This window comes from Plectropomus leopardus, chromosome 18 (assembly GCF_026936395.1).
Source record: "Plectropomus leopardus strain MGB_pleo_1.0 chromosome 18, ASM2693639v1, whole genome shotgun sequence".
Classification (NCBI taxonomy): Eukaryota; Metazoa; Chordata; class Actinopteri; order Perciformes; family Serranidae; genus Plectropomus; species Plectropomus leopardus.
Genome location: NC_142193.1, coordinates 4,647,134 through 4,671,159, shown reverse-complemented (window position 1 = coordinate 4,671,159; position 24,026 = coordinate 4,647,134). Strand labels below are relative to the sequence as shown.

General features: G+C 37.3%; 1 protein-coding gene across 1 annotated transcript; it reads left to right on the top strand.

Moving 5' to 3' along the window:
* The first annotated feature begins 15,345 nt into the window (after nucleotides 1-15,345).
* pyya (peptide YYa) lies at nucleotides 15,346-23,764 on the top strand. The gene is made up of 4 exons (XM_042504604.2): nucleotides 15,346-15,479; nucleotides 17,796-17,983; nucleotides 23,137-23,217; nucleotides 23,331-23,764. The coding sequence occupies exons 2-4, from the start codon at nucleotides 17,796-17,798 to the stop codon at nucleotides 23,353-23,355; spliced, it is 294 nt and encodes a 97-aa protein (XP_042360538.1). The 5' UTR covers nucleotides 15,346-15,479; the 3' UTR covers nucleotides 23,356-23,764.
* The last annotated feature ends 262 nt before the right edge of the window (nucleotides 23,765-24,026 follow it).

Sequence of the window (24,026 nt, the reverse complement as noted above, 5' to 3'; positions counted from 1 at the left end):
AGAGTACTTCTGCTTCTGTTATATATGAAAACTCAAAATAACATTACATATTTTTTAATAGCAAACCATAACACCATACCTTTTTAGTTTAACTTTCAATTGAATTTAACCTATTTATTTATTTGACCATTTATTTATACATTTTAGTAGATTTTAGTTGTACCGCTTGTATGCTATATTATTTTATTACTTTTAACATTTTTATCTATTATTTGTCATGTTATCCTTTTGTTTACTATTTAATCATCTATAAGGAGTATTTTATTTATTCATCTATGTATTTATTTATTTTACTTAGTAAAACTTTATTATTTTTCCCATGTGCCTGTGTATGTGTGTGTGTGTGTGTGTGCGCTTGTATGAAAAGTGCTATATAAATAAAGTCTGATTGATGACTGATTGATTTAATAAAAACATACTGTTTAAGCAGACAGAAAAAGAGGCAAGGCACAATAGCTTGTGTAGCTCTGAGGTTTTACGTTTTAATAGCACAGCATGGCCTGCAGCTGCATCTCACCTGACTAATGCACCAAATCACAACAGCTCTGGTGTGTTCAGTGGTGAGCAATTCATCCTGCAGGATCGTGATCTCCTCCTCTCTCCACGTCGCAATTACACAAGCAGACCATCACTCTTACTCTCACATCAGTGTGTTTTTCTCCACAAACCGCCAAAATGTGACTGATGACTACAGCCTTTAACAACTGGAGTCGACATGAGTTTTCTATTGCTGCATTTGCACACCTTTGACTAAAATCCCCTGATCCCCTGAAACCTGTGAAAACTGGTTTGATTTCTTTTCAAAACATGATGAGAAACTTGGTAAGAAATGTCACGAAAACATAAAATGAAATAGTAAAAGGTGATTACTATATGTTATCAAAAATGAGGGAAAATGTCCAGAAAATTCTATTCATAATTCTTTATATTCTTTATAATTAATTATATGTTTAAAATTGTGTTAAAGAAAAAAAGGAGTAAAAGAAGTTTTATTTTTCAAGCAATATCTTGATGGAATTTTATTTTCTTTTTTCTTATTTATTCAAGTGATTTTCTTGTAACTTTTTACTGATATTTTTGCTAATTTTTGGTTGTTTCTTGTAAAGATTCTTGTCACCCTCTCCCCATGTTTTAGAAAGAAATCAAGCCAATTTGCTCAGGTTTCAAGGGGTTAAAGACAACATTGGATCAGTGTGCCAAGCCTGGAAAAAAGACCTTCTGGAGTGCTCAATGCAAAACCACTCACAGTCTAATCCTGTATGCTGATTAATCAATCATATTGACAGTTATATTAATCCTAATATAATTATATATTTAAACTTATGTTACAGAAAAAAGGAAAAAGGGTATTTAAATTTTAAGCAAAGTTGTGATGTATTTCCTCATTTTAAAAAATGCATCTTTATTATTTTCAGGTGATTTTGTTTTAATTTTTTTTTTTACTTTTTTTTTGTTAATTGACCATTTCTTGTATGCAAAACAGCTTACCACAGTCCAATTCTGTCCTCTGATCTATTAATCATATGGACAACTAATATTAATCTTGATTTGGACAGATTTAATATCTAATGAATGATTATTCCTCTGTGCTGGTCTGGTTAGACATTGCATTGTTGGCAGGACTGTACGGGAGAAAGAGGCTCTAACACTGCCGGGTTTAGCTGTTTGAGTCCCACTGGGCCACTCAGGCTAAAAGTGGATGGGATTTTTGTTAGCTATTGTGAGTCACTTTGGATCAAGATGTCCACCGAGTGACATTAGAGTTATGACACGCTGGCAACTGATTCATCAAAGGTGACAAAGTAGCATTGCCAAAAAAACTGTGCATGAAACCAGTATTACTCCTGTAGGTTTGTCCCAAAGTGCAGTGGTAGACGGCAGAAAATACCACTATGAAATAAACAAATGATGATGTTTTAGCCAAAAGTGGCAGATAATTTATAATAATAATATAATTATTTATTACTTTATTTGTATACGTAAATACTTTATTTACATAACACCTTTCATACAAGAAATGCAGCCCAACATGCTTTACAAGAAATAAATTACATGCACTTAGTGCTTCACATCAAAAGAAATACAAAACATAATAAAACCTGCATGTAAAAATAAGATAAGATCAGAAAAGATGGAAAATAAAATAAGTAAAATAAAACCCATTGGCTAAAAATGGAGTGCATAAAATTAAGGAAAATACAACATTTTAAAGATGTGCAGCAGTCCATAGGTGATAACAATTCTTTGTCAAGACCAAAAGGGTTTTTTGTGTGTTGTGTTTGTGTTTGTTTGTTTTTGCAACTTTATTTATGTTTTTTTATAATATACTGCTTTGGCATGTGAATACATGTACATACTTGTTTCTCATTTACACATATGCCCAACCAATCCCCTCTCATCCAGGTTTACATAAATAACCAAAACAGGGAAAAGAGAAAGAAACATGATAAAAATTTTATAATAATAATAATAATAAGAAGAAGAAGAAGAAGAAGAAGAAGAAGAAGAAGAAGAAGAAGAAGAAGAAGAATTAAATTTATTAATAAACCAGAAAAATAGAGGTAACCAGTCTTGGCTTATGCATGTTCAGTACATATGTGAATCAATTCATATATGACAGCCACATATTACTTAAATGACAAGGTCTATAATGAAAAGTTTTTGTTTTGTCCACAAAGCTACACCAGTTTAGTATTGATAAATGTATACCCGTGCGTTATGGAGCTATAATTATTGTCAGAAAAGTGCAGGACTGGTTGTATTTTTCATGGTTTTCAGTTTTTAGATTAATTTCCTCTTTCATTTTGTTAAAACTACAATGTTAATTTTAGTCTGCAAGCTTCCTGCTCCCTGTGCCACTTCCTCTTTGCACCTCTTGTCAAGCTTTCAGTGTTTTTTCTAATATTAGCTTTCCTGGTTATTTAGATCCTTGTTCATGTTTTCTGACTTGCCTTTTTGGGATGTTTGGACTGCCTGCCTGTGTACCAAACCTTTGAAAGTAAAGGTTTTTGATTTTTAACTAAACTGTCTTCTGAGTCATGCACATCTCTGTTGTCCAGTCATGTCAAGAACATTAACTTTGACCTTTTGGAAAAAAAAATCACTTCCACATTATTTCCTATTAGACATTTGTGTGGAATTTTGCCATAATTAGCATATGAATTCCTAACCTCTTGAAACCTGGATTTACATCTTTTTTTTGTGTGTTGCATTAAAATGTCTCTCAGAAGTAGTTAGAACTATTAAACCTGAGCAAATAGGTTTTCTTTCAAAAACATGGGAAAAAGGCAATGAGCAACTTTGCAAGACATGCTCCGCATATTGCAAGACATTAGTAGATTTAGAATATTTTCTAAAAGGCAGGGGAAATGTCAAAAAAGCTATAATTATTACTGATCATAATTCTGTTTTGTTTTTGCATTGTTGCTACAGAATTATTTTTTTTATTTTTAAGCACTCTTCTTGAATCATTTCCTTGTTTTTTTGTTTTGTTTCAATTTTTCTCTTCTTTTTTTTCTTTATTTTTTTCTTTTTTTGATGTTGCTTAGTTTTAGATAATTTTCTATATTGCTTATTTTTGGGTCATTTCATGTTGATTTGCTCATCGCCTTTTTCCCATGTTTTGAAATAATCAGTTCTGCGTTTTATACCATGAACGGGAGGTATTAGGTCACAACCAGCATTTTTCAGATGGAAAAAAGGCCATCTTTTGGAAGAGATCTATCTAAGAAATTATCATCTTTTCATCCTTCCCTGCCCATTGCTTGTGTGGAATATATTCAGAGGTTTGAAGCTGCATGCCTTTTCAAACAAAACTGATGTGTAACGCAAGACATCACACACCACGGCGCCACCTCCTCCTCTTCCTCTGATAAAAGAAAATCTTTCATCTTGCAAGAGAAAAACAACTGTCATTTTCCTTTGTAGAAACAAACATTTGAAGCTGTGTGTTTTGCTCTTGTTGGCATTTGCATATTCAATCTCTGATAAGCGCCTGGTCACATGTGCTAGGGAACTTTTTCCACTCTGCACATAATGTTTAATTTGTTGAGATGGTATTCAAAAGGAAAACTGGAAATATTATTCAAGAAGAAATTTAAGTTTTGGACATCTTAATAAAAGTGAATCACTGAAAAATACACAAGGTATGCATTCTCATCTAACTCCGACATTTTTTTATTTTTTTTTTTTTAACCTGTCCTGTTCGGCAGCTTAGGCATGCAGTATGAGAGGTCTGGATGCCTTGAGGTGTCATAACAGATTTGCTCTGCAAAGGAGGAGTCTGACTTACTTCCTCCTGTTGCATTCCGTACTAAGATTTATTGGCAAGGCTACCGGACAGCACAACGTTTGAGTGGATAGGAAGAGAGAAAAGAGAGAGGTTGGGGGACACAAAGGGGAGGGGAAGACACAAGAGACAACAAAAACAACAGCAACAAAAACAACAACAACGACAATGAAAACGATGACAACAATGCTAACTACAATAATGACAGCTGCAAGTATTTACAACAGTATTAATGGTGGAAGTAGGCAGGAAATGAGTAAAAAAAAAAAGAGGAAAAGAAAAAATAAATAAATAAGTAAGTAATTAGAGAGAAAAAAGAGAAAAAAAATAAAAAGAAAAAAGAAAAATAGAATAAAGTAAATAATTAATAAATGAAGTAAATAATAAATAAATTTTAAAAAAATTTAAAAAAAAACTCCGACATTATTGACATGGCTCCTGTAAAGCATAGGGAATGGTATTATCTCTTAGGGGACAACACAACTCAGTATGACAACTGGTCCTGTATTCAACAAAAATGTACCTCTCTGCACTTAAACTGCTGCACTGTCTGTGCCCAGAGTACGGACTGTGCTCTGAGAGTGTGGTACAATGAAAAACCAAACGGTATACATATTTCAGCAGCGCTCCTAATGCAGCAAAAAAAAAAAACAACAAAAAACAACAACAACACATAGGTGCTGAGTTTAAGTCATGGCAGGCCCCCACATATAAATGAATCTTGCTTAAAGCTACAGTGCCCAGCTATTTTAGAAAACCGAGTCTACTTAGCCTTTTAGGAAATTATAAATTTGTGATGGGTTAGACCTGTGTTTTGTTGACAAAAATTAAAAAAAGACACTGGTCATCTGCTTACAAATCAAAAAAATGTTGTCTTATCTTTTGATTAAGGTGATGTTGGGTTCAAAAGAAGTCAACTAACAGGTTTTTATGGTTATTTAAGACAGAAACAATGAGAATCTGTCCAATGTGCAAAATCAAAACTTATCAAGCCTGCATTTCACATGTATTTGCATTAATGTTAAAACAGTACAAGAGGAATGCTTTCTTTTGAATTGTCCTTTGTTGGATATTTTTTTTATTAAAAGCATGTGTTGCTAACTGTTGGGATGCTGATATTAAAAGAGGCTGATAGCATCACATTGTTAATCAAAGGAGACAGATAATGTAATTAGCAGTGAGGTAGAATTTCATTTTCTGCATGGTAGTGAAAAGGAAAATGAAAGTGTAATAATATGGCTATGAAATTTGAGATTATTAATCTTAACCATTATATTAGCTGTCGTAGTATTTAATAAAGGACTGGAGGCATTTTTTAATGTATTATTTTGACTTATTACGGTGATTTAAAATTAGGATATGCTCCCATCACTGCAGTAGGAATGGATATGGGGAAAGAAGGGTGTAAAACAGATACACAACAGACAAATACGTGTAAGCAAAAATGTATGATATCAAGCAAAGTGAGAGTACCTACACATACACACAAACACACACACACAACAGGGTCCATTAGAGTAATCAGTTGTTCTTGGCACTGATACGGCTGGTTATCAGGCCGTCTGGCTGTCATATTGTCAAGGCAGCGTCGAGATACAGATAGAAGAATCACAGCGTAAAATAAACACTGAAAGGCTCCTGAACAGCAAGACAGGAGATGGACTCTTAAAGCATCTGTGTGTGTGTGTGTGTGTGTGTGTGTGTGTGTGTGTGTGTGTTTTTTTCTTTTTGTTTGTTCATGTACGTGCTTACACATGCTCACTAATGTTTCAACATATCTTTATTTATGGAGCCTGTCAGCGTTATTGCGTGTGCATGTGTGTGTTTGAGGCTGAATGACATGCAGTGACAGCGACAGCACAGTGTGTTTTATCAGTGCTGGTTAAATGTTTCCTGCCACTCTTCCTCCACGCTTTCAGCGACTCTAACCTTTACAAGGCTGCTGTTGATACAATCAGACACACACACACACACACACACACACACACACAGATGCATAAACACACTGATGCAGACCCATCTACATGCTCTTTCTCAGCTGTGTTCTATATGTTTTATATGTTCATATGAACAGCTGGGAGCTTACTGGTACAACCACAGTACGGCAGGACACCCAGTATGAGGCTGCCTCCACACAAACGGCGAATGTTGTTGTGCATGCACGTCATTGATAACCTGATTTATTCTCTCTAGTTTGTGTGAGGTGTGTTTTTTTTATGTACATTTATATCTTTTGGTCCTCATTTTGAGCTGTATTTTTATTTCTGTGTAAGTACACTGAGAGCAACATTGGTATAATGTCTTACTTGAAGTCTGACAAGTTGATTTTTTCTCTGACCTCTAAGATCCTTGTATGTGACTTTCACTATGACATTAGTTTTTCTGGGGATTTTCAGTCTGGGTTTAGACTGCATCATAGCAGAGCTGCTTTTGATACAACTGACCAACCAACCTATTACAAAGACTAGTACATCCTTAAAGGAACTGCACTAAACTGGTTAATCTCAATTAATGTTAATCCTGTATGCATGCTAAAGTTAGATATGGAATTCCACTACATTTTGTGCTTGGACCATTTCACTTTGTATATATGCTTCTCCTCAGCAGCATTATTACAAATCATTTTGTAAACTTCCATTGTTATGTAGATGATATGTAATTCTATCTACCGATTAAGCCAGAAGAAATCATTCAGTTATCCAAACTTGTCATAAGGACATAAAAACTTGGATGACCTAGAATTCGCTGGGGCTGTACTCACAAACATTTTGGGAACACTCCCAGAGAGCTCCTAACTTAACCTAAAAGCTTTTAGTAAAGAGTCCTGGCTCAGGAGTGATTAAGGACAGTTCTCAGCTCAACTCTATTATCTTATTTAGGACGTGTGGTTGTGCCCTTTGCTTGGTATGACACATTCTTTTAACATATGTGATTGGTTGTCACAGACACGCCCCTTTGTGAGGCTGCAAGGTGTTGACACACAGTGGAAATAAAATGACCTGGATCACAGCATGAGACTCTGAAAATGTTGTCAGTGTTCAACTGATCACACTGCTGATGAAAAGTTAAGACAGACTGGTATTTTCAAATCAAAAGACTTAAGTCCAAGTGAAGTCACTGTTGTCCTAAGTGGAGTTGCAAGGCCTTTTTGATTTTGTCAGATCAGGTCTAAAGTCATTGAATTTGTGAATTGCTGACATTAGCTTTCAACTCAAAGCCCAGCTGTGCCAGAACTGCCCTAGTAGCTAGCATGGTTTCAGACTTATAGTCTTTATAAAAAGTTGTTTTTTTTTCAGTGCTGTGACCTCTACTCCATTCACCTCCGTTATAATGGGTGCAGGCAGAAATCTTAGTGAAGTGACCCTCACGATGATTACAGCAAGCTTTAGAAAATGGGTCAACTTTATTTTTTAGTGGCTCAAAGAACTAAATCATTCCCGCTTTCATTCAGAATAAAGGTGTATTTACCTTGCTTTGTAATGCAAACATTTTCACATTTTTTACACAACACGTAACAGGTAACAACCATTTCTGCTGAGATAATGTTTAGTCATTGGGGAGTCATTGTAGGTCTGACCTCCAGCAGGTGCTGCCACAATAGACAGACAGACAGCCCGAGGCTGTGAGAGAAGAAAGAGCTGTCACGTTTAATTTGCATCCAGACCCACTAAGGACTGCACTCTGACTCATCCTCTGCTCTGAGAAAACGCACATGATTTTAAGGTCATGGTCATGGGTGGCTTGTAATGTGTTAAGTTTCTACCATTAAATGTACCTAAGCAGCTAGTTTAACTAATTTCCTTTTCTTCGAGGAATTGTTTTGCAGAATATTTGTTACTCTTACTCAACTACATTTGCAAAAAATGTACCTCTGCTTCGTTTCATTGGGCTAAACTTCCTCGTACACTGACTGATACATTTAGGTATAAAAAATTTTCATATTCAGCTGAGCTCACTGTGCGTGAGCTCAGCTGAGTACTATTGATAGGCTGGAGGTCTGGCCCCAACCCCTCCACGACCTCCCCTCAGTTTGAGATTTTATGCATTTTAAATTTAAATTGTTTTTGATGAGTGTTAAGAGACTGTATACACTGGTTGATAGTTTATGGGGAACCTCACTTGTTAAGCCCCTCAAGAGGTTTCTGGGTGTCCCATGCGTGTCTCCTTTTATCAAAGTGTATAACACTGTCTTTTTTTAATGTTTTTTAATGTGCTACATCAAATCAAATCAAATCAAATCAAATCAGATAATGGCACAAGATGAAACGCCTCCATCTTTTTCTGAAGACACACGTGCACATGGCCCAAAATCCAGAACCTGTTTGCCTTTTTAAAGGACAGGCACAACCATCACATTATGTGCCGCCTACTTTGTCAACCCAAACTGGTGAATATCTCGACCATCAAAAGCTCCACATCCACAGCATGCATTTTGTCATTTGTCTGGTATAAGATATGACACACTAATGACAATTGCACTTTTCATTTGTCAGCAACTTTTTAGGGACCTGTAATACATTGTTTTAATAAGTTGCATTTCATGAAGTTATTCACTACTTACGGAGTTCTTTACAAGATACTCTAATCTTACTCAAGTAGTTTTACTGACATTTTAGTCAATAGGATTTTTGCATGATGTCATGTCACGGTGAAGAACTGCAGATGGGGGGCAGAAAGTGGTTTCTGCATGGAAAAGGGCTTTAAAAAGGCCAAAGTTTTGTGCTGTCATATCCCGAAAAAAACAAAAACTACTTTTAAGTCCCTAAAGTGGTGGCACATACAGGCGAGAAGTTTAAAAAGTCGACACGGCAGCAGACATGTGACCAGAAGGGAAGGTAGGCAGTGCTCAGTCTACCTGAGTGCCTGACCATTTTATAAAATACAGACTCATTCAAAGGAAGATGACAGAGACGTGGTTTTCAAGTGCAAATAACTGAATAATTTATTTAACAGTTGTGGTTGTAAATAACTGTGAAATAAGATTAAAAGGTGCATAAAAACTTTATTAAAACAGCAAAAAAAAATTGAAAAGTCAAAGTTCAACTTAAAATGTTAAAAAGGCCCCAAAATGGCAGATAATAAAAGGGTTAAAACAAGTGCTGCGAGGGGCTTAAAACTATGCTGGCTCTGGGTAGTAATATTAAATATAAAATGTAAAAAAAACGTGTGTGCATGAAGGCAGACCGTGAGGAGCTGGATCCCAAAAAAGAAAGAGCAAAGCAAAAGACAAAAAAGTGCTTAAACTACTTTCACCACACATGCTACCCTCAACGTCACAACACAATACAAAACACCCTTACCCTAAAGTGACAAAGCACCACACTATGGGCCAGCTCAACACACAGTGCTGCAGGGAAAAATACAATAAAAAAACTAAACAAAAACCCCAGAGACAGCACAGGAATAAAACCACAACCTGGGGGTTTAACGCAGTGGTTTTACCTCACAAGCACTACAAACAGCGGAAACAAAAGAGCAGGATAAAATCAGCTGAACTATAGACAAAACAAAAATACTAAAATAGTAGTATTCAACCTGATGTCATTGACCCAGCCACACACAAAATAGTTATAAGCCTCAAAACTCTGGTATGCCTTCTCTTGGTTAGCCGTGTAGTAGGAAGTCTGTAGGACTAAGTCATTTGTGATATCGAATTTTCTGTCATTTCTTGTGAAGTTGCTCATTGGCTTCCTCCCATATTTTGAAAGACAGTTTTTCTCAGGGTTTTCTCAGGTTTCAAAGGGTTAAAGCCACTTAAATTACAGTTGCACCCAGCTATAATCTAATGATAATAATTGCAGCAGCAATCATATATACTGTCATTCAATAGCAGCTTATGGAAAAGGTCAATTCAGTGTGATAAGCAGGTTTATCGGGCTCAATACTACGTTCACTATACGATGGGCTCTACTTGTTTTGTGTCAATATGTTTCAGTATGTTTTCATTTCAATGTCATTTTCCAGGTCATTTCAGTTTTATTCTGTTTAGTATCGTTCAATCCCCCTCTTTTTATTGCAAATGTTACATAGTATTTCCATCTTTTTATTTGCCTCAATTCATAGATTAGTGTGGCTTTGTGGGGCAAAAAAGGATCATTTGGCAGCTTTAACACGGCCTCTTGGGTACACACAAACACAGACACATACAAACGTCATAGTCAGTTATTGCTCTTTTAGTGAAGCATTATCACAGGTAAAAGTATTTGTGGAAGGAACTATGGTGTGCTGGCTTCTCCAAACACACCTACATTCCCTACCAAGTACACACACACAGACAGACAAACGCAAGCACACACACACACACACACACACACACACACACACACACACACACACACACACACACACACACACACAGTAGGGCACTTGGCTCCTGTGTTTGCTCAGGGAATAGATTATGGTTGAGAGCTAATCTCTGACATGTTTGTACAGCTTTTATTGACTCTGAGTGTGCCATGGGGACAGAAAGAGATCATGGAAGAGGACAATTACACTGGATGAATGGATGGATGGTTGTTTGGATAAATATCTAGAGTACACCTTTTTTTTGCCATTTTCATGCCTCCGAGCCACCGAAAGCTGTGGCCTAAGGCATTGAGTTGTCCATCACTCTGTCCTATTCTCAGATTCTCAAGAACACCTTGAGGGTATTTCAAATTTTGCAAATACATCCACTTGGACTCAAGAATGAACTGATTAGATTTTGGTGGTCAAAACTCACTGTGACCTTACATCCGTTTCCTTCTTGTAAATTGAATATCTCAAGATGGCCTTTAGGGAATTTCTTGAAACTTGGCACAAACGTTCCCTTGGACTCAAGGATGGCCTGATTAGATTTTAGTGGTCAAAGGATACTATCACCTTACATCATAACTCGGGAAGACCTTAAGAATATGTCTTCACTGATTAGATTTTGGTGGTCAGCGCTCACTGTAACCTCATGTGTGTTTCATACTGCTGGATGGGATATCTCTAAAAGGCTTTTAGGGAATTTCTTCAAATTTGGCACAAACGTTCACTGGGACTCAAGGATTGACTGATTCAGTTTTGGTGGTCAGAGGTCACTGTGACCTTTAGTCTATCACATTTGTGTTCATGCTATATCTGAAGAAGGCCTTGTGAGGATTTTTTGAAATTTGGCATAAATATCCACTTGGACTCAAGAATGAACAGAGAAAGAAGAAAGAATTCAAGATTCAAGGTCAAGATCACTATCACAAAACATGTTTTTGACCATAACATTTATACACTAATTATGACAAAATTTCACAAAAATGTCTAATAGGTTAAAATTATTACATTTTGACATTTTATATCCAAAAAATCATCTTCACTGTGACATCAAAATTATACTTTTCAAGTCATTAGTCAATGCCCTAACTCAGAAACAGAATGGAAGACACATGGTCTAATAAATGAATAAATAAATTAATAAATTGATGACACTAATTTTGGGTGTCCACCTTGAAACTGTGCCTCTTGTATAGATCTTTTGTGCTGCCAGTGGTAAACTGTATGTAAAGCATCGGCATTTTAGTATATGTAGCTTCTTTGCAGCAGTGTCCTTTTTTTAAGCATGTCATGGCTACATATAAATCTGGGCATGTTAAGTGCAACTTCGCTGGTTTGTGGAGGCATACAACTGCAAGGCAGTAATTCTAATTTGTATACAGGAAAAGTGACTTAGACAAGAAAGACTAAAAATGAGGGGATGAAATGCATTAAAACCTAAATTATCATTTCTTAGAGTAATGTATAGTAAAAACTGACTGATGTCAAACCTTGTGTGTTTTGCTAAGATGTTTAATTTTATTAATCTTTAAATTTTATTGTTACAGCTTTCACTCTAATTAGTATTATTTAACATTGTGCATTATAGTGAAAAATGACATTTCTATAAAGCAGCATACCTCCATTTAACTACAAGCTGTATTTTCTATCATCTACACCAGAATATTTAACATTTTCTCACGTTCCACACAGCTGTTAGTTTCACCTCATACAAACACAGCATGAAAATTTAATTGCAGATAATTTAAATTTGCTAATAGGTTATCCATCACACTGCGTAAATCATCTCCTTTATTTATTTTTATTTTTTTTTTGGTAGCTAATCACAATCCAGGAGAATAATTACATTTATGTGATTGGATTTCACACTTTGCATAGGAGACAGAAATCTGATTGTGTTTTTTTCCTCTAGTATTGGAATGGTTTTGTTTTACATATGTCAAGATTTATACATCTACCTTCTCTGTGTCCTTTAATAAACTATTGGTTTATGCTATCCACATGTCCAGTAATGAGGGTAAGAGAGATGATTACGTGTGACATAATAAATGAGCAGTGGGTTTTGATTATTAATATCCTTTATATTAGTTATGATATGCAGATATGTGATACCTCACCTCTGTTAAAAATGCATGCTGATATGTTAAGTGTAGTACAGCAGATGTCTATTCATTTCAGTCTGTGAACTATTATCCACACTGGTATGTTAAATGGAAGAGAAGGATACAAGAAAGAGAAAATATCAGCTTCAACTGCTCAGAGATTGCAACAGCTGGAGGACTGATGATTCAGTTTCAAACTGACGCCACACATTTGTGAGGGTATGATACACCGCCGGGGGGCATACGTTTACAATAACACCAGACAGCATCAGTTTGACAAGCTGCCGGTAACAACATGATATCAGGAAATGGAAAATTTTAACCACTTAAAACACTTTTAAAGGGGCAATTTAGCCCATCAAATTCAGTTTTACACTTGCCAGGAGTGATTTCAGCTCTTATCTTTTGACTGAAAGGTTATTTATGCTTAAAAGTGACTTGATATCACTTGAATGGTAATATGTGTTATATTATAGCTTATCCAGTCCTTTTTACCAGTTGAAATAACTTTCAACCCATAAAATGCTGTTTGCACTTACCAAAAAGTGATTTCAGCATTTTAGGTTATTATTATAAGGTTATTTATGCATCACAATGACTTGTTTTCATTCCAGAGGGGTAGATGTGAAAGATTATAACTCACCCAGTCCTTTTTACTAGTTAAAAAATACCTGTAAAGGGGTAATTCAACCATTAAAATGCTGTTTTACATCTACTAAAAAGTAATTTCAACTCTTATCTTGTGACAGAGAGGTTATTTATGCTTTAATTCACAAGGGTTATATGTGATATGTACAGTCTTTTTTACCAGTTGAAATACCTTTAAATTATCAATTTAACCATTAATAATTTACAGAAAAAATGTGTGCAATAGTCCACCTTCCACCCTCTCTTACACATACATTGGAGACCACCACAGCATCCCAGGGTATGTTTGTCCCTGTCTATACACAGACTCTTCCAGGAGGGCGCATCAGTATGGAGGGACACTGTGTAACCCCGGATTTCCACCAGATCCGTGTGTGATCTGGTTCCGCTCCGTCACAGCAGACGGAGCAAATAGATTACACTCTAGGCTGCGTTGCAGATCGACTCGGTCTCAGCTCCGGCAGTCCAGAGGCTTGCGGATCAGATAAGCAGGCCTCCAATTACTTTTTCCTCTGTACTGATATAATGCGCGTGATTCTGTAATTACTGCGAGAACTCCTCGGTCTCGCTACTCCAGCTGATCCGGCCATAACGCAACATGCACATGCAACCTGTGGAAATCTGCCGTCAGCTCTGGCAGTCGGGACACTTGCAGATCAGATACGCAAGCCTCCTATTTTTGCTGGACGCCGTATCACTCCGCATAAATTTAGCCGAATTTAACACAGAGCAGATAGGAAACCGGACAGCGATACAACATTAAAACATCCGGTTAATTTTCAGAGTAAAACACTCTGTGTTTACGCAGATTTTGTAATTACCGCGAGAACTCATCGTTCTCGCCACTCCAGCTGATCTGGCAGTGCTGTGCCATGCCGGACTCAAAATGCAACCACTGGGGATTGACGGATGACGGAGCACTGAGCAAAACCATAGCGGAGCCGTAATGCAACGCATACGCAACCAGTGGAAAACCGCCGTAACCCATATAAGATGAACAAACTTTAATTTTATGCATCATTCCTTCCTGACCTCATACTCTAGAACACCAAGCCCATTTCCTTTGTGCCCTTGAGGGTGAGGAGGATGTGTTTATTCTGAAAGTGACAAAAGTCAAATGATGAGTAAAGCCATAGTGCACGTGTGTTTGTGCGTCAAAGCCTCAGAGCGTCAATCTGTCATTCAGCTCCATTGTTGCAGTTGAATATTAGTGTGTGTCATATGTACAGAGGTGAAAGTCCACTCTAATCAAATGAAAGCAACAACAATAACAAGAACAACAACAACAGAAAAATGCTTTTCTTGGTCGTTGCCCTCTTACAGTGGTCTTCGGTAGTCTACAGCTTAGCAAGTGTGACATCTAGGTGTCTCACCATCCATCATTCCCTCCACCTCAGGATAATAATGCCAGAAAATATATAACATCACTTTGGAACATTGATATTACTTGTATGAAACATGCAATTGTAACATATTTTTGGTGTGCAGAAACATACAGTGACATCATTTTCTTCTGGTGACTGGGTTGGGATGTCACAAACAGTGCATGAAATAATCCCTTTATGGACATGTTCTGGTTGAGTGATTAATTTGGACATAAAAGTGATATTTTATTGATTTCCCATGATGTTTTTCTCCTTTCTTATTATGAAGGTCATAGGTCAATATACTGCAGGGGTGGGAATTTGGAGTCTTGATCTAATGGAAGATTATAAAAGAGAGGATGATGACTGGGACCCAGTTTGGGTATTCTGGAGGAAACAGATGGAAATAAACATTCTGGGTTTTTTTTTCTCACACTGATGCAGCTTTTGAGTGTCATGGCCCAAAATGTCATCTGTTAACTATCTAAAACACAGGACTGCCTGATGCGTAATATCTCCAACATCATCACCATCTGACGCATTCGGCCCCCCACCCTTTCGCATCACACACGCACACGAAAACACGCACGCACTGTGGTGTAAGCGTTCCCTCCTCCGGTGCTGCTAAACTATATAAATCAACTCTGACGGAGTTTGGTACCAAAGTGCAGCGACCTGCAGAGTAAAAAGCAACAGGAGAGAAGAAAACAAACAGACCTCTGCTGCTACTGCCAGAAACCACCTGTCGTCCCGACTTCTACCTGAAACCTTCAAAGTCTCCTCAGAGTAAGTCTTCATACTTCTTTCTCACTTGCTTTCATTCGCTCCATCTTGAATGTTATTACGGATCCGACGGGCATTCAGATGTTTAAATTGCAGACAATGACATGTGTGATCATTGTACTGTGTGCAATGTCTATATAGAAATTAAATTGTATTCGAACAAATTATTTAACTTCATTAATACTTAGTTTTAATTTTTTTTTTAGTGTTTGGATTTGAAAAGCATCAATATTTGCCGTGTTTTACTGTATTTAAAAAAAACAACGTACATTTGTTACAATGTATGTCGCAAATTTCTCTTTAGCCAGTGTTTTTTTGTTCAACTATTGCATGTAAAATCAATTGCACGCCGTCCTACTATTTTATTCCAAAAAGCTCACACAATTTCTCTCTCTCCCTATCTCTCTCTCTCTCAACTTTCTTTATGTTAGGATGAGCAGTTTCTAATTTAAAATATAGCTAACGTTTTTAAAGTTAGAGTACATATATGTCTTGACCTTGCTTTATAGTAAAGGTTCGGTGTTAAATGGACAGTAAATAGCTCCAAGTTTCCGCTGAAGGAAGTTCAGCACCGCGGACAACGCCGCATCCAAACCGCATCAGCACATATATGACAGATGTTCAGGCAAGTCTGAATAGTCGCTTCGCTTTGTTTAATATTGGCATAAAATTATTGAAGACATAAATAGTTGCGGGCTTACTGTTTTTTAGTATTCTGAAAATCTGTCTTATCGTGTGTGTAAACATCACAGGCAATTCAGTGTGAACCTGGAAAAGCTCCGCAATATAAGAGAGTATGGAGCAGACAGAGGGGCAGCAAAGTCATGAAGTTCACCTAAAGCTCATTATAACTGAAATTAATCTTTTAAAAAAATGTTAATACCTGGGGGTATTAGAAATAAAAAGAGCAGCCTTATCTGTTTATACCCTTTATTCATGGTTTGAGGACACAACACTTTTCCAAAGGCAGATAGCTAAAATAGGAGCCCAAAAAACTAAAAACCGCTTAATTATTTTAGCAATTATTTTACAGCTGAATAATGACAGTGGCAAGTTTGCATCCCTTTGTTTTTACTTTAATTTAATTATTTTTTATTTTTCACCTAATGTTTTCACAGCCAGAGAGCAGTCATCCAAGGATTATGAGAATCTGTTTAGCTGACTTTTCAATTACGTTTAATTTTACTTGCACATTTAGATGTGTTTATAATAATTACTGGGGGAAAAAAAACATTAAAAAAGGAAATAGATTACATTTGCAGGTTAGGTAGAGGTTTGGGCTTTTCTAAGGACCTCGCCTAAGGATAGATCTGTGCATACAGAAATATACACAGATTTGAAAATACAACATGGTGCAAAGTAAAAAAGATAAATATTCAGTGGTCATATGTTCTTATTGATTTGTAGATATGTCAAATTAGGTATTTTTGTTTGTTTGTTTTGTTTTGTTTTGTTTTGTTTTGTTTTGCTTCTCCATAGAAACTAGGGGCCAACATTAGTATTATCATTATTAGTAGTAGTACTAGTAGTAGTAGTAATCACAGCTCACATAAATGAAAACGATATTACTGTCTCATATAACACTAAAATAGACATCAAGCTGCTGCAATAGCATACAGAGTATTATCAACACATCTTTCATGTGCAGCACACTACTATAAACTATGTCTATTTTATAATTTCACTGGTGTTGTGTGAAATTAGTTCCTTCCACTGAAGTCAATCCATTTTATTCATCTTCCTCAGGAGCTTAACTGACCCATCAGTCACACTGCAGCCTGAAGCGGCTTTCATTTTTCTTTTACATGATACATATTGACTTGTTTAGCTGCTTCGCACACCTCAATTTACTCGTCAGTAAACTTAGCCTGAGCAGACGTTTCCTGGGAAAACAAATGATGCCATTTTTCCAAACTGCGTCCCTCAGGAGAGGTTTAGCACACACCAAACGTTTTTGGTTTGGTTTTTTTTCATCAGAAAAAAATGATAAAATGTCTTTATCAGCTCATCAATCTCCAATTCCTTCTGTGTTTTTGTGATGGGATGTATTCAATCAAACATGATAGAGGTTAATATTTTCTTTTAGTCACCGATTGAAGATTTTCACATCTTCTTCATAATTTTTGACCAATGTTATAGTCTAAGATAAAACTAAGACTGGCATTCCACAATTACCGAAATCGACCACTTATAGAAAAAATATCAAATAACCGTAATATTTATTATTAAAGATTTCTAAAATCATTCTAATTATTGCATTGGAGCTAATTCCAAACTTTGGATCCTTAACCTCCATAACACCCTGCTGTCCTGTTCCAGATGGCCGTGATGCTGAAGCCATGGACGGTGCTGGTGGCCTTAGTGCTGTGTGTGCTGGTGTGTTTGGGAACGCTGGCGGATGCCTACCCCCCCAAACCTGAGAACCCCGGAGAAGATGCCCCACCTGAAGAGCTGGCCAAGTACTACACTGCCCTGAGACATTACATCAATCTGATCACCAGGCAGAGGTATGTACACACATATAGTACATGAAGTACATATACATGGCACAGGTGTTACACTATTTTTGATAAGTGAATTTCTGTATTTCTGACACCTAAGTGGCATCATTAGGCATAGAAATTAATCGAAAGTGAGGAAACCTCGGGCTATTATAGGGGGGCATATTTATTGTTGTATTTTAGATATTCTGATTATATTAATGAAGTTTTATTTTGATCTTCCAAATGTTTTGATTTACCAAATCAAGTAAACTACCAAATGAATAGCCCAGTCGCCTAAAGAAAATGTTGCCATTATATGATTCTACAAACCTTGAATATGTTGCATATCAATATTTCTAAAGTGACATGATATATGAGCTGACTATGTCATCAGGAGGTGGAGGGGATGGTGGAAGGCATCTCACCTCGATAAGATGCCTGCCAAGCTGCAGACCACTGTCTGTTTTTGTAGCAACCCAAGCCACGAAGAGTGGTTATTTCTTACCGAAACATTGTGTCTTTTCCTGCCTAAACTATGCCCCCAACACCAGGCATTTCAAGCTAAAACATGATTTTTTTTTCCAAACCATAACCAAGTGGTTTTTGTACATAAATATGACCACATGCTAATGCTTTAAAACCCAGAAATTAACAAGAAATTTGTAAAAGCACAAGAAAACTGATGTCAGTCCAGGTTTCTAAGTGTTAACCACAGCACTGTCGATATGTTAAGTTTCAACATATCCCAGAGTTTCCCACACATTTATTTATTTGTGGCAGCCTGACACAATTAAAACATCTACCACCACATTATTTACAAAGACAGAGCAGCAGAAAGTCAAAAAAGAGCTCTGAGCACAGCGACTGATCACTTCATAATAACATGCAAAAGTAGTGTATTCGTGGTTCGCTATAATGTACGATGCAAACATTTTTTTGCCAATTGGATGTAAATATAAGCTTGTTGACTCAATTCCATCTCTAAATTGAATAAAAGTTTTCACTGTAGCCCCCAGTGTACACATCACAAATTAAATTAAAAATTGCCACATCCATGAGAAACTTAACAATCTAATGAATACTCCAGATAATGTTCTAATTTTTAAATAAAATTACATGTGAATGAGTAAACTGGGCACTTTCATCGCCAATGGTAATCTTATTGTCACCATGACAATGTGATAATGGAAGGCAGAGATATGATAAATCTACAGTTGCACCTCAATTCTTGCTAAAAAGTCAGGCTCCCCTCTTTTCAGCCAAAAGAAAGATGGCAAAAACCTCCCCCTTTTCTGTTCACCTCTCCCTTCTTAATAGTTTTTATCCAGTCCAAAAAGATAAATCTTGAGGCTATGGAGAGTCCCCAAGAGGACAGATGAAGGTATGCATCACCTCTGTGTAATGAACCATATATGGATCCCTGAAATTTAAAGGAACTCTTCCCCAAAATGATTTTCATGTGTTAAGCTCATAAAAGTGTAACAGAGTAAGTCTTTTTGGCTTCTTCACATTTGCTCCTTTATTTCATTTTCTTTTATTCAAGTCATTATAGCAACTTGAGTTCCATGAGTTTCCTGCTCATACTTAAGCCCGAAGCTCTGTCGATGTATGATGCACTCCCACACCTCCTCCCACACCTCCTCCCACACCTCCTCCTACACCTCCTCCATCCCCGCAGCCCTGTGCCCGCACATAGCAGCTCGGTAGATTAGATTACTGGCCACTCTCCAAAACCTCCAGGCCTTCAAATCAACGGGACCAGAGCAATAAAATCGACACAGATGGACCCAAGAAGGAATCCCAAATCCAGTTAGCGAGGCCTGAGCCGAGGCCTGCTGCTCTCAGGTATGAAAGTTGCCTGGACGGAATTGTCAGATGGAATATTTTTTGATTTGAAGCAGTCTGGCTCATGAGCTATCTGATCTTACTCATGAAAGCCAAATAGGTCGTTGATATTTAGATCTGTGGTTTAAAGAAGAACCATTATGCCATAGAGAGTCAAATGGTTCAGAGTAGAAGGTGTTTACATTTCACTGGAGAGTTGGAGATGAAGACATATTATATGCAGTGAAGGTAACTAATGGTTATATAAAGGTTTGGCTGTTTCAAATGAAATGCTGGGAAATGTGATGGCCGTCAGCTTTAGGCTATAGACTCCAGATAAAATTTATGGATCTGAGCAGTCAGGTGCCTGGGGTGCATTACTAGATACTGCAGTTTATAGTATTGTGTAACTGCCCTACTGAAAGCACCAGCAAAAACATATTATGCTGGTAGATGGTTTTAGTTGGTTTTAGCTGGACGTCTTGACGGTCCTGACCCAGTTATTGCTTGTCTTTGATGGTTTAGCTAGGTTGGCCACCAGTCGGACATGCTGGTGTGACCAGTCAAGCTATGCACGTTTATATTTACACATATGCCATGCCAGTAGACTTAACTGATTTATGCCCTTTGCCTGTCATACTCCCCCCTTATGACAGTTACTTCGCCATACTCAAGGAAATTGTTTTGGTTTCAATTTTACTGGACCTTCAGTGGATGAAGCAGCCAGACTGACCATCACAAGCTGGTATGACCTGTTAAGCCGTCAAAAGTTATGCAAAAACTGGTCAAACAAGCTGGTCAACCAGTTTAACCATCTTAAAATGATCGAGCTGTTTTTTCCAGCAAAGTGGACAATATACTGGTGCCTTGACTCAAGACATGAAAATCAGAACTGTAGTTTCCACAGCAACTTATTCTCATAGAATAGGTCATATGATCACCTACGAAAATGCACGCACAACAGTTCACATGTCACCATACATATTAGTACCCTGCGAATGACATTACAGCCTTAATATACAGTTAGCTAATGAAGTTACAGAGGTTGGGTTTCGGTAATAAAAAATACTAGGTTAGGTTTAGGAAAAGACACATTGTGAGGGTGTACCTTAAAATTACTCAAGATGCAAGGTTTGGTACTGTTTTTTTTTTTTTTTACCCCTTCCCAACCAAAATCAGCACTAAATTAGTGTGGCTTCTCACGGCTAAACCCACTAAAGAAAGGAGCTTGACTGCATTCCAACTCCCAGTGAGCACATCACTACAGCACATGGGTTTGCCTATCTGTCACCTTTTTTGCATGTGTGTGTGGGGGTTGTTTTGTTAATGTGTCCATGTGACATCGTGGATAGGCAGGAGAACAGTTGAACAGCTGAACAGCAGACAGCAGCAACGGCGGTCTTTTCAGTGGCTTCTCTTCTTGATCTCTTACTTATTCAGTCTCTCTTTTAAACTCTTTGCAGATGTGTCTGGATTGTTGTTTTAGCTGCTTGGGAAGAGACAGATGGTAATTAGTGATGGTACGCCATTGCATCTCACCGGTTAAGGAACTGAAATTACCGCGTTCACCCAGGTGTTGTATTCCCATCAAGGCCAATAGGAGCCGTGTCTAGTGCAGAGTCATTTGACTCGTGTGTGAATGCTGATCGTACACATTCTCACTGCATTAAAAAGCCAGATCAATTGTATAAGGGGGGGTATGGCTTTCCCTAAAGAGGGACAGATTTTAGCCTAAATTTTAGAGCCAAAAGTTCTGACAGTAAATCTACTTTAGTTAGCTGAGTTTATAAGCAGCTGGGGATTTTTAGAATACATTTGCCGAAAGCACTTTTCTGAATTTAGATGAAGACAGCAGAAAATATAATTTAACAAATATGGCAGGGTGCTCATGTTTTTAGATATCTGATAGCTTGTGATGCTGATGTGGCACAGCAGAAGCTCAGACAGGGGTTATAATTCTAAAAACAATAATGAAGATTACTGCGATAGAGAGCAAAAGACAGAAAGAGACAAGCTGATCATTGGGTGGAAAGAGCAAGAAAGACGTGAACAGACAATCAGACCGATAGACAATAAGAGGAGGACCAATCAGAGAGACTTGAGGAGATATACTGACGCAGACGGGCCATTATCAGAGAGGAAAGCATTTTACATCCTGATGTGTGGCACAGTGTGGCAGCTGAGACAGAGCTGTATGATTGCCTTCCTACAGGGCACAACACTCACACAACTCCCTGTGTGTAACGAAGCGCAAGATTGGGTGCTGGGGGCATAGTGGGAGGTGGAACAGGTGGTTGATGGGAAAACAGAGGAACTGCAGGTTGCGCTGCAGGGGTGGTGTTAAAAAGCACTGTTTTACGCTCATACACACACACAAACATACACATTAGGAAGTAAAGTTTCTGTTAAACGGCTCTGTGGTTTTCACATGTGCAACTCTCTCGGTTTCCTTATCATGACAATGATGAGACATATCCAGACTTGGAAATAGCACCCTCTTACATGCCAGCATGAAAACACACTCATTCTTGCATGCACAGTCTGAACCTGACTATGAAATGAAAACCTAAGGAAATAAGGGAAGCGGAGAGAACCAATATATTAAAAGATAGGCAGACAAGATGACACAGACAATACACACAATATAGCTATGGCATAGTGTCTGTGCTTTGTTTCATAAGTTGGGTTACCATGATCACCCTGATCAAAGGTTTTAACCCTTGAAACCTGAGCAAATTGCTTTGATTTCTTTTGAAAACATGGGGAAAAGGAAATGAGCAGTGTCAGAAATTGCAAGACATTAAAAAATAGGTGACAAGAAAATTACCTGGAAATTAGTTTTACACAGCAGGGATTATTTGAATATTATCAAACAAAAACATACTATGGAAAATCATAACAAAACAATATTTATAATTAATTTTCTTATATATTTAAAATTTTGTCAGATAATTTGTTTTTCAGTTTTCAGGACTTTTTGGTGCCATTCTCTAGTTTATGTTTTTATTTCATTTATTTATTTTTTGTAAGTGATAAGTGAAAAGTCTGACCTACAAGTGGCACTAAATGAAAAGTCAGGGGTTCAGACAAGCCATCAGGATTCATCCTCTGGTAACCATGAATGCACAAACTTTTAGGCCAGTCTATCCAATATATGTTGAAATATTTAATCTGATAAGTGAAAAGTCTAACCTACAAGTGTCTCTAGAGGAAATGTCAGGGGTACAGCAAAATTAGTATGATTCATCTTCTGGCCAAAATTGACCAAATTTCACAGCAATCAATCAATCAATAGTTGTAAAGAACTTTGCTGCTAACATGGCTAAAAACTACTCTGCCTATCTCTCTCCCAGGTATGGAAAGCGTTCAACTCAGGAGGATGTGGTTGCAGAGCTGCTGTTTGGTGGCGACAGCAACAGAGACCAGAGATCAAGGTAAAGACCCTCACACGCATACGCTAAAGAAGTCATGTGACCCGTCGTGAACCCATATGAATGTTAAAAATTTATACAAGCAATGATACATTCTTCATTGTGTTCTTCCGCAGATACGACGACTCCTACATGTGGTGACTGCGCCACCCCTCTCCCTCCTCATCAGGCATTCCCTCTGGGTACAACCCACAATGCACCTGGAGGGGCCGACATGTGCCTCTCACCTCTGACTCCTGAACCCCAACGGAAAACCATCACTGGCCGAAAAATAAGCTCTCTCTGTCTCTCTTGCCACCGTCTCACATCTTTCTCATCACAATAAAATTGTACATAATTTATTATTGAAATAAAATATATATATGAGATCAGAGCTACTAATCAGAAGGTGGAACTGTGTCTGTGTGTGTGTGAGCATTACTGTCCCTCTACTGTCTGACACTGTTTAAAGGAGGAAATTCTTATTTTACTGTTGCTTCTGTAAAAAGTAACATCAGAATAAATGAATAAAAACTGTTCTGTGTGATTAAAAGTTGTTGATAAATCAGAATGGTTTTCTTTGGGGATTTGTGTAATGATGCTGTAATGCTATAAGGTGTATTCATTTTTACCTTAACCTCTGGATAATAGATAATTTAACTTTCAACATCCATTTATTGAGTATTCAAAACCACTTACCCAACGACCCTTAACAAGAACTTTCAACATGCCACACTTTAACCCTTAATAACCACTTTAATCTTACACACACTCATATCCCTCAGTGCAATAATTGTGCTTTTCAAAATCAAGCTTTAAAAAGTATTATACAT